General features: G+C 40.2%; 1 protein-coding gene across 1 annotated transcript in view; it reads right to left on the bottom strand.

The window, feature by feature from the left end:
- The window catches only part of SYT10 (synaptotagmin 10), a 48,685-nt gene that overhangs the window by 19,014 nt on the left and 17,102 nt on the right, over positions 1 to 12,569 (bottom strand). Inside the window, exon 3 of the mRNA XM_032796146.2 lies at positions 9,005 to 9,569. Within this exon, the coding sequence (XP_032652037.1) occupies positions 9,005 to 9,569 (565 nt within the window). The remainder of the gene's footprint in view (positions 1 to 9,004; positions 9,570 to 12,569) is intronic.

The following is a 12,569-nucleotide window of genomic DNA, read 5'->3' as shown; positions in this document are numbered from 1 at the left end:
ACTCAGACACAGACTTATGGGTTTTCCCAGTTGTTCTCAATGGTTTCCGTATCAAATGTCTTCAGTACACAATTAAAAACACAGTTCCATAGCTGCAAGCCCTGCACACTCAACTGGGGATCAAGTAACGTTCATTCCTACTCTGATACCATCATCAGACATTCTAATCCAACTGAGGCATGTTGATGATGCAGGTAACCTGAAACCTGAATGCCTCCAGGGAAAGATATTGCAATAAGAATTTAGTAATTCTGCTGATGGGAGAGCTGGGACAGATTCCATCTCACTTTCCAATAGCTTTGCGGGTTCTACAACCCTAACAGGAACAAAAAGCAAACTGGGAGCAGATCTGTGAAGTAAGAAGGTGTCATTTTTACATTATCATATTTCTGACCATAACTGCAGTTACTGTATTGTCACATACTTATTCCCTCTGATTTTTCAAACTTCCCATCTAACTCAAATTAACTCCTTCAGCAGCATTTCTGAGTTCACTACTGCCATGGGCTAGTTAGATGTTACAAGGGCTTGGAACCTAATATTGTTTTATTCATGCTAGTTGGTGATTAATTACTAGCATTAAAATAATAATGATCCACTTAATTAATACTGAATTACAGTCGACATCCCCTAGAATACTGTTGATGACATTAATACCATTCAGATTATTACAATGAAAACCAAAGGAATTAATAATCATTTAGGCTATTATTAGTTAATATTTAGTCACTTTAGCAGAACATTCCTATTAAGTAGAATGTAAATGATCTTTTAACACTAGATATTGTGTGAAATAAAATAGAAAAATATTTGTGGGCACCATTTTCTACTTTTATATGCCATTATCTAGGTTTCTAGCAAACCATTCTACACATCTTCTTTATCACCTCTTTTTGGTTCACTTTCCAAATGAATCTAAATTAAGCTATTATTTTATTAAACAGTGGGTCTTTTTTTCAGTTTCACAAGATGACATTAAAAATACCTACAACATTCTCATCTTCCTCATACACATACTCCAGCAGCATCGGTTAGCTCTAATACAGAGGCTCTAAGTGTTACATTATAAGATGCTATTTTGAAAACCCAAATTATTTAGGACCCTATTCTGCCACTTTTACTCACATTGCACAGTGCCTTACTCTGGAATACTAACATTAATTTCAACAGAAAGATGGCAAATCAGGTTCTGAGATAGTTTGAAATAACAGGAAAGAACAAAAAAAAATATTTTCTGATTTTTAGGGACATTTGAATGTTCCTGGTTTCCACCAAAAAATGTCTGAATGAGTTTTAACCTAGAGAATAATTGCATGTTCCAATATCCTATCAGGAACGAAATAAAACAATATTGACAAATCAGATTATTTTGTTCGTTGGTTGGAAATAAAGAGGAGATGGGGCTTGGCCTTCAAGAGCCAGATAGAATTGCTCTGAAAATTATTTTACAAAAATCATAACTGCACTAGAAGAACCAGTGTCATGTCAATGAAAGACTACATAGGACCCAAACTGACAATTGTGATGTTTGTCTGTCTGTGTATTATGAGCTCATCATTGTGGTATTTACCTTGTAAAAATTACATGAAATCACATGGGATTTTCAAAAATGCCTCAGGCAGATAGGCGCACTAATCCTATTGACTTTCAATGGGATTTATTCTTTTCAAAACACTACCCCCAGATGATATTTTGTTCTCTTCCCTTATTCCAGGCACATGAATTTCATTTTTTTTCCTTCCCAGCTTCATCTATTGATTTAGTTATTCTGCTCGGAGATAAGTGTTATTGTGGGAATCTAGGCCAAGGAGATGGGTATTACATTTTGACCTGAAGAAAGTGATTGCTGGTATTAAAAGCTGCTGATAGCTCAAACAACATCAGCATGTCCAATTAGCTTCTGTCCATAACTACAAGAATAGCATGTGAAGTCTGAATAGGTCTAGAGTGAGGCCTATCTGATTGCCCATTTTTTTAAAAATGTGGTTTGCAAACACTTACACTCTATTCAGTAATACTTTCCACTTATTCAACTTCAAAGTGCTTTACAGACAATAATTAATCCCACATTACTGCTTTAGCTCTTGGATTTAACCTTTATTCACAATATTGTGTCTATAAGGATGCACATCTTGCACCATTACTATCTCCAATTTACCTGTGGGGAAACTTTGACACAGAGATGTTAGTGACTTATCCAAGAACACAGGAGCCATTGTCATAGCTTGGTCTAGGAGTCTAGAGTTTCTTGCTCCAAATCCTTTAATGAGACCACCATATAACATACGTTTACCTATTGGTAGTTTGGTATCCAAACATGCAGAGGCACACAAAGATTAACCTTAATAGATTCCACATTTATATAAATAAAAAGCAGAGACTTTATCTGTACTTATACAGCACCCAGTACACTGAGATGCCCATCCTCATGGATGCCTTAGGATCCTACTGTAATGTAAATGTAAATAGTATCAGCTATCACTAATGTGGGTGGCATATGGATCAGATTTTGAAAGTATCAGAGGATGGAAGGTTATACAAGAATACTTAAACAGGGCTGGAAGGGGTTAATGTGGCCAGGTAGGCTATTCACTCCACAGGCTGCACCTGGAGGAAGAGCCAGGGAGCAGGGAATTAATTGCAAGCAGGCTTAGCTGGGCAGGAGGAGGCAGGGCCTATAAAGCCAGGAAGCTGGCAACAGATTGAGGCAGCAGTCACTCCCTGGTGCTCCCAGAAAAAGGGGGAAACCAGGAGTGGGAGGAAGCAGTCCAGGGAAGCAGCAGTGGGGACTGGGAGAGTAAAGCCCAGAACCCCTGGAATAAGGGCCCCTGGACTGGAACCCAGAGTAGAGGGAAAGCCGGGGTTCCCCTACCAGCCACTAAAGGATTAGCACCTGAGGCAGTGAATGAGAAGTCTGCCCAGGACTGATGAAAGAAAGACTTTGATAAACCCCGGAAGGGGGAGGCACAGACAGTGACCTGGCCAGAGGGCCAAGTCACAAAGGAGACCCTTTATTTGGTGAATGTTGCACCAGTCCCCAGATCCAGATCTAGGGTTGGCTCCCAGTTACCTACAGTGTCAGTAAATCTCTAGGCATGCTTCCCGTGTACTGGGAAGCATGTCTGGACCCATTGGCCAGAGGTAATAAACCCTACAAAACAAACAAACCTGTGCAAAACATGGGGAAGATGAGAGTGAGGCAAGGGGAGAAGAAGTATCAGAGATATATGTCTATGGGTGGTGTCTCATTCCCAAGCACTGGAGTAGTATGTGCTGAGTAGGGTCCTTACTCCTGCTCCAGACATTCAATTTTTAAAAATATCTGCTGATCACTAGTACAGGAAGGCCAGCTTGTGGTGAAATCCATTTCCACTAAAGCACATTCACGTACCCAAGCATGGCTTTTCTCATTCCACATTCATGGCACTGAAGGTAGCAGAAAAGTGCATAAGTAAAAAATAAAGTTTACTTTCAATGTCTGCTGAGTCAGTTTGAGCACCTATTTTTCAAGACATGACCCAAATCCTATGGACCTTACTGGCCTGATCCAAAATCTTTTGGCATCGTACCATTGACTTCACTAGACTTTAGAATAGGTTCTTAGAGCATAAATTCCTCATCTCATCCACTTAAGCATTGCTTAACCCAGTGCAGAATTGGCCCCTCAGTCTTATAGTTTCTGCAATGTAACAATTGGAAATCGTTAACACTAACATGATTTTCAGGAATATAAAATAGCTAAAATAAACTCCAAAACAACCCAAACCACAAGTTCATTGTAGCACATTCCAGCTTGTACATGTTAGTGATTTATAATAGTATCGTTTTATTTTGCCAGCAAAAAGAATACAGTCAATCACTGAAAAAATGTTGTTAATAATTCAAAGATTCAAAAAGTCTATGAAGGCACAATATGATTATACATAACTACAAGTTAGTTTAATTTTCACGTGTTCACTGGTAATGGTTTCTAAGTAGTGGCCACTTAGAAAAGAGGCTATTTGCACTAGTACAATACTGTTCATAAAGTTGTGCTTACAGTTATAAGCTGCTTGCTGAACAACTGAAGCGCCGAACACAGCTGCTACTACTTAAATTGCACACTTATGACTTGAAATTGTAAAATAGTGGTTCATTAACACCAAACAAGATACTACCACACTAAACTAAGCACTATAATTAGGTGGTTTTGTCTCTCAATGCTGAGGAGAGTTGTACTAATGTCAGCAGCCAAGAACTGCAATAATTCTCAGCCACATGCATATTAGTATCTCTCTCCCAGTAGCACCATTTGGTATGACATTCTAGTCTGCTCAAAAAGATGTCCAAGAAGTTTAGAATGATGAGATCATTTTGGTTTATCAAGTAAAAGGTTTGCATTTTTTCCTGTTCTAAAGAACCAATGAACATTTAAATGTAAAATCTCTCAGAACCCACCAGAATTAATAATAATAATAACGCAATGCCATTGGGCTTCATTTCAGCAAAGAACTTAAAGCACTAATTGAAGTTAAAGCATGCGAAAGTTAAATACATGCTTAAGTACTTTGCTGGATCAGGGCCTATGCCAATGGAAAGCTGGGATTTTAAGTTTTAAAGCCCTGAATGTTCATTAGAAACGTAAAGGGATGTTAATATTTGTACCTCAGCTGTAATTTCAATTAAAGTCTAAAAGATCATTTGAGTCCCATTTGCTGCTGACATCATGAATATTTGCTGTTTCCACTTTCAAGAGGAAGATGTTTGACTTATTCAGATATTATAGTGTGATATTTTCTCTACTTAGTCTGATCTGCTTGTGAAATCATCAGCAGTATGAGTCTCAAATGGCCTATTAGATTTAGCGAGAGAGGGTGACCAGATGTCCCGATTTTATAGGGATAGTCCTGATTTTTGGGTCTTTTTCTTATATAGGCTCATATTACCCCGCCTCCCCACCACACCCTGTCCTGATTTTTCACACTTGCTGTCTGGTCACTCTATAGCTAGAAGATGGAGCCAGCTGGTTTTTCTTTACCTTTTGTGTGACTAACTGAATTTTCAGATATTTAATATACTAAAACAAATATATTAGCTAGTTGACACTCATACTTTTTTGTCATCTATAAGTAGGGCCCTACCAAATTCATGGCCATGAAAAATGCATCAGAGACTGAGAAATGTGGTCTTTTGTGTGCTTTTAACATACAGTTTTCATGGGCAAGACCAGTATTTCTCAAATTGGGGGTCCTGACCCAAAAGGGCTCATGAGATTATTTTAGGGGGGTCCTGGTATTACCACCCTTACTTCTGCGCTGCCTTCAGAGTTGGGCAGCCAGAGAGTGGTGGCTGGTGACTGAAGGCCCAGCTCTACAGGCAGTAGGACCATCTCTACAGTTTTCACTGCCCCAAGCAGCATGCCGAATTCCCGCCGCGGGCGGCGGGGGCAGTCGCTGTGCCCTTAGGGCGGCAGGCGCATTTCCGTGGCTGGCGGCAATTCTGCGGCATCTTCTATGTTTAGCTGATGCCGCCCCGGACAGCTAAACATAGAAGCTGCTGCCGAATTGCCTCCGCCACAGAAATGTGCCTGCCACCCTAAGGGCACAGGGACTGCCCCCACCACCCACGATGGCAATATGGTGCGCTGCTTGGGGGCAAAACAACAGGTACTGCTGCCCCTTGCAGATTGCCACCCCAAGCACCAGCTTGGAATGCTGGTGCCTGGAGCCGACCCTGGTAGGCAGCAGCGCAGAAGTAAGGGTGCCAGTACATACTATGCCGTCCTTACTTCTATGCTGCTGCTGGCAGCAGCTCTGCCTTCAGAGCTGGGCTCCTGGCCAGCAGGCCCAGCTCTCCAGCCGCCCAGCTCTGAAGTCAGGGCTGCCACCAGCACCAGCGCAGAAGTAGGGGTAGCAGTACACGCAACCCCCTTACAATAATATTGCAATGCCCCGCACAACTCCTTTTTGGGTCAGGACCTCTAAAATTGCAACAACATGAAATTTCAATCATGAAATTTACAATTTTTAAAATTCTCTGACTGTGAAATTGACCAACATGGCCTGTGGATTTGTCAGGGCCTTATCTGTAGGTGTATGTCTACATTGCAATTAAACATTTGTGGCTGGTCCGTGTCAACTGACTCAAGCTGGGGCTGCAGGGCTGTTAAATTGCAATGTAGACATTTGGGCTTGGACTGGAGCTCAGGCCCTGAGACTCTTTTATTCTCCTCCTTCCTCCCGCACCTGGCAGAGTCTCGGAGCTCAGGCTCCAGCAAAGCCCAAACATCTACACTGCAGTTTTAAACCCAAATAGCCCAAGCTGCAAGAGCCCAAGTCAGCTGACACGGGCCAGCCACAGGGGTTCAACTGCAGGATAGATACTCCCTTAAGTACTCAAATGGCACCCATTACCATAGCATCTGATTGCCTCATAATCTTTAAAGCATTTATCCTCAGAACATTCCTGGCCTGTACTATCATTTCAATTTTGCAGAATGAGAAACTGAGACAGAGACAGACTAAGCGCAACATCATCCAAGAAGCTTGCAGAAGAGCAGGGAATTGAACCCAGGTTTAAGGCTAGCATTCTGAATCATCCTTTCCATGTTTAAGATCCGTTGTCTCATGTACTTGCCAGGCCAAAGAAATATTTTGGCAGTCTGTTAACTCTTCAAACGCATTGGTACTGGACCTATGATTGGAAAGAAAGTAGATCCCTGTATCCTACCCATATCTGCACCACTCAGCTACACCCAGAAGCTAGAACCTCCAAAGTACTACCCTCCACTTGAATCCAACAGTACCCAGCGCCACCACTTCTGAGATGCCTGCCCTAAGGGTGGAAAGAGGGGTTTGTCAGGGGTGAAAGAAAAGAGGAATTGTCTGCCCACATTAAAGAGGAGGCCTGCCTGTGGTCTGTGATTCAGCCAATCCACTTCTCTATGAAAATTGCATGAGTTCACCTTCATATCCCAGCTCTTGCTTAGACTTTAAGTCAAGGTGATCACTTTGTTCAGGAGGAAATAATTAAAATGCATATGAGTGATTTTTAATTTTATTTACTTTTTAACTCCACTGGTAATTGTACAGAAGATAGAGCCAACAGAACAAACCATCCTAAATTTGTACAATTCATTAGTGAATGTTTAGGAAACCCTTCAAGATCCTTGGAGGAAAGGTGCTGTACAAGTGCAAACCATTATCGTCATCTTGAAACAGACTGCCCAAGAGGACTACGAAAATGATGACTCCCCCCTGCCAATTTCATATTCAGCCCAGAAATATTTTAATGTTACCTATGAACCTTTAAAGTCTACACAGTGTAGCAACCAGGGCTGATGCCAGAGATAGGGTGACCAGATGTCCCGATTTTATAGGGACAGTCCCAATTTTGGGGTCTTTTTCTTATATAAGCTCCTATTACTCCCCCACCCCCTGTCCTGATTTTTCACATTTGCTGTCTGGTCACCCTAGCCAGAGAAGACAGTGTAGGTAGCTGAGACAGTTGTTCCAGTCCTGTGCACTAGATGCTGATGCTCATTGGTACCTCTAGCAGTGGGTCAGTGCTAATGCACTGCTCTGTGGAGCAACACAAGGTCTCACTAAGTGCAACAGCAACAGGAGGCTGAGGTGGCGATGTCATTAGCAGCAGCAGCTGTAGAAGAGAGGCAGCGGCACGTGACTGCCAATGAGGTGCCAGGTAGCATGAAAAGAGCCTGAAATGAAGCCCTGAACAGCCCCTGGCTATTCTGAGATCCTGGAAAAGGCGCAAAATGGAAGGCAGACTGGGAATGGGGAAAAACAGGGGCACAGGGGACACAAATGGTGGGAGATGTGAAAAGATGAAGGGAGGTGAAAAAAAAGGGCAGAGAGACACGGGTGTGTGTGAGAAAAGGGCACAAACAGAGGGCAGAGAAAAGGGAGGAAATAGCAAATGGAAGCAGGGAGCCAAGGCCACCAATGTGAAGGGGGAATGAGGAAAATAATAAATGTGGGACAGAGACAAGGTAAGAGGGTGAATCCTCTGGGAAAAAGGGGGAAAATAAAGAGGATGACGTAGAGCTCCCACCTGTGAGGGAGAAGCCCTGCTTGTGTTTCCTCTCCTAAACCCAGTAAATCTTGGGTGCAGTGCTGGCAACAGCCCACCGCCTACTGAAAAAGCATGGATAAGGAAGGCATATGAATCAGAGCGACGTAGATAACCCCAGTACAAGAAGACAACAGGAAGTTTCCTTGTGAACAGTGTAGTATTTTAGAGAAAACTGATTTGTTTTCTGAAACCATCTATCTGATTCCAAGTGGAAGATATGAGTTTGGCCTTCTGATTGGTAAAGATTAAGTTGGGAGACAGTGTTTGTTAGTAGTTGCAGCATGTCACCTATTTGCTTCTGTTCACAGGTGAATTTTATAGGCTACAATTCTCACTTGAAATAGCAAACCAATTCTCTCTGTTTCCAGATGCCCCCCCATATGTCCTTCTGTTCTCCATCAACATTGAGTGTCTATAGTAGACATTAGCAACAAAGACTATGTAGATATTTCATGTAGGATACCCTGTGCATGGGGCAGCTGTTAGAAAATCATTTTAGACACTGGATCATCTAACCTCCATCTCTTTTTTCATTTACATTGCAATATGTGAAAAGCGGTTAATAATACTAAGGTGCTTTCATGGCATATTAGTACATGACATTTTGAAGGACAATGTGGAACTGTGCATATGTTTTGCTGACAGGAAAATATTAACTGTTCCCGTTAAACAGTGACACTTAGGGGTATTTGATTTAATTAATCAATCTAATTTTCATTTGTATAGCGTGTCATGAGGGTAACGCTATGTTCCCAGAAGAGTTTTTTTAATTACATTTCATGGCTTCCCAATTATCTTATTTTCCATGCTCAAAGGAAAACACTGGCTATTCTTTTTTTCAACCTGTGCAGATAGACAGTATATGCTTTCCATAAAGTACAAAGGAGAAATGAAAATATCATCAATTTGAACACTTTTGGGACACATTACTTACTGTGGTGGCACAGTGGATGTCTTTCCACACAGTGGCTTCCCTGGAGAGATCAGAGACTTCAAAAAAGTTATCAAGAATAACTTCCCCAATCATGTCATGTCTAGAAAATCTGTCAAAATCATATACACTGAAATGCAATTTCCTGTTGCTGAGCTGATCATAGGCTACAGGAAACTGAAAGGTTTCATCAAAGATAGGATTTAAAGTCTTTCTGTGAACCCGTGTCTGAAACTTCTTTTTCCTGTCTGGGAGAAGGTAAATCTTAACGTACGGATCTGAGGTTCCTGTGAAGTCTTTAGCAGGTAGATCTAAGGCTTTGACAATGGTAACAATAAGGAGTTCATTTTCATAATCATACCGGAGAGTAAAGTTAAGTTTCCCACAGATTTTCACATCTTCTTGCTTGTCTTCCGAATCAACAGACTTCTGTTTATAGAGTTCTGGCTTTATTCGCCCAATGCTGGTTGTTGTCTCACCCCGTTGTAAAATTGGATCTGTCCCCATGTTAAAATCAACACTGGACACTTGCATCTGCCTTGGCAAGTGCCTCCTGAAAGAATTATGCCTGCACACACAAAAAATTAGCTGGGATTATCTCCATGAAAATGTATGGGTTTTACCAAATAAAAATATGAACAAAAATTCTAAACAAATAAAAGCTTAGGTTTAAAAACAAAGAAATTGCTGTGCAAATCCAGTCTTGAACTAAGAATTAACATTAACACCATAGAACATAATTTTACATGAAAATGGAATTTCTTATCCCAAAAGAAACCCAATTTCCTAGCAATACAACATATACCTTGTTTTGAAAAATGTGTACCTGAAACTGCCATAGAAGTTATAGGACTCCCCAAACTTCAGTAAGGCTAAAACATCACTGTAAATTTATACCTTCATTTTTATGGTCAGTGCCATGTGATTTTTTAAAAAAATAAGAATGGGTCAGGACTTCAGTTTTATGTCTCATAAAATAGGAACTCTAACACTGATCCCTAGCACCATGCTAGGGTATTAGTACAGTGTTGTTACACAGGAAAAAGTACCGCCTACCACTCATCATCAACACTTCCTGTAACTCTTGGGCATTCCTTGGAGGTTTTCCATCTAAGTATTTAACAGGCTCAACACTTCTCAACTTGTGAGATCTGAAAAGACCATAAGGTACTAGGCCTGCAGGTAAAAGTATAGCATTTAACCAGTAGAGGCCCTAATCCTAAAGATTTATACACATGCTTACATCTTGTCAGGTTTGAGATTATAGCTGGGTTCCGACTGGTGTTTTAACATTTAACATTGAATTCTAGCTCTTCTATAGTTTAAAGCTTTATTAGATATTTTTATGTTCCATTTTTTCCTGCTTTCCTATTCACTCTACAGTGTGTCAGAAGATGAATTCACTTAATGATACCAAAAGAAATTATTTTTAATTCCTCCTCATTTGGATTGCAGTATAGTACATTCATGATACTTAAGGCCTTATGCTGTCTACAATAACAGTGGGAATTTTGCCATTGTCTTCAAAAAGAGTAGGATCTGGCCTATCATGTGTTTTACAGTAGTATAAAACGTAGGATAATATACTTACTATATTTAATCTGGTGAAGACTTTGTGTAACCTAAATGTCCCTTCCATTTTTCTGCCACTTTAAAATTTCCCTGGCATATTACCGCCCTTGTAAGCTGTGCTGTGTGACAAACTCAGATTGCTCCTATGACTACACTTATACTTAGCTGCCATTAAAAACCAATTTAATAGTCAGAATTTTCTCATTTTTGCATAATCTATTACTTATTAATGCCAGATATAAATGTGCATTACTGCTCAGTTCCCCCACATGCTGAAACCAAGAGGAGTCATAGCTGTATGTTTATTTCTTTAAACCAGGAAAACAAATTCTCCATTTGAAAATGATTGTGAGTAATTTCATGGAAAATATTCTTATTTATGCTGCATGGGAGAGGTGCACAATGAACAAAACTGCTGTGGATCTTTTGAGTGCTGCACCAAGGGGGCAATCTGCAGCCATTAAATAATGAACAAGAACATTTTCCATTCTGGATGCCTTAGTGGTGTTGAGTGCAGGGAACAGTCCTCTCAACACAGTCATAATTTGGATTTGAACTGGTTATAAGAAATCTATGTGTTTCAAACCTGAAAGTTATATGCATAAAACACACTTCTGATCACACACATTTCTGCATCAGAAAGAAACTCTCAAACTGAACTCTAATCAAATTAAAAAAATAAGTTAAATATAAGTTAAGGTGCCACAAATGTCCTTGACTCTGTCTGCAAATTTGGAGGGATTTTAAAGAAAATGTTTTTCTCCTCCATGTTGTATGAAAAAATCTACATAAATAGGAGAATCTAACTATGCAGTAGAAACTGTGATACAAACTGCTGTTAGAGGAACAAAGTAAGCAAAATGGAAACATACAAAAAAGGTTCTTTGATCTCTTGCATTTATAATAATCTGAGGTAGCATTTGTAAAAATAATAGGTAACGTTTTTCAAACAAATGTAATTTCTACATTGCAAGAGTCCTTTCAAAATTAAAAACATTTACATACACACACACCATAATATCCTCCAATGAAACTAGTCACTGTTTTAAGTGTCACTTGATAAAACTGTACAGCTGTAAGATTGCTCTCTGTGGGAACCAAAGCTCAGTAGCCCTTTTACTCTACTAAGCCAATGCCCTAATTACACAGTACCTAGTGAATGTTCTGAGTCACAACTTTTCAACAAGACAGCTAATTACTCTTTTAATTATTAAGGTGCTTCACTGTTGTCATGGCAACATAGTTATGTTCCTTTTTTCTGCAATAACAAAGAGATTAATGACTGTTATACTGAAGGTCAAGGATCTCAGCCAATCACATCGTGGAGATGCCATGTAGTTACAGACTTACACCTCTACTAGGGCTTTCAATGACAAGAGAGTGCAGGTCCATGCACTCTGATTCACTACTGCACCTAAAAGCACCATCATAAATAATAATACCTAGCTCTTATATAAGATTTTTCATCAGTAAACTTGAAAGTGCTTAAAGGCCTTCACATCCCCCAAACAAGCATGATATCCTCAAATCAGATGAGAAAAACTTTGTGTCATAAATATTTACTCCCTAGACATTTTCCAGTAATAATAACAATAGTAATTATATAACAGTGAGTAACATGAGAGTGCTTTCTGTTAACTCAGTAAGAATCACACCCAAAGAAATAAGAACAGACAGATGACACTATGATTAAGGCACTGGACTGGAAGTCAGGATATATGTGTTCAATTATTAGCTCTTTCACAGACTTCCTGTGTGACCTTGGGCAAATCACTTAGTCGGCTGTCTAGCCAAACATATAAGTACATGCTTAACTGTAAACATGCTTAAATTAATCCCTGGAATGGAACACAAGCACATGCTTAAGTACTTAGCTGAGTATGGATGGACCTAAGGATGTACTTAAGTACTTTGCTTTAAGACAGAGGTGGGCAAACTATGACCCGCAGGCCACATCCGGCCCGCGGGACCCCCTCCTGCCCAGCCCCCGAGCTTC

The sequence above is a fragment of the Chelonoidis abingdonii genome, chromosome 1 (assembly GCF_003597395.2).
Source record: "Chelonoidis abingdonii isolate Lonesome George chromosome 1, CheloAbing_2.0, whole genome shotgun sequence".
NCBI lineage: Eukaryota > Metazoa > Chordata > Testudines > Testudinidae > Chelonoidis > Chelonoidis abingdonii.
Note: the sequence above shows the minus strand (reverse complement) of the source record. Positions and strands in the feature narration are given on the sequence as shown.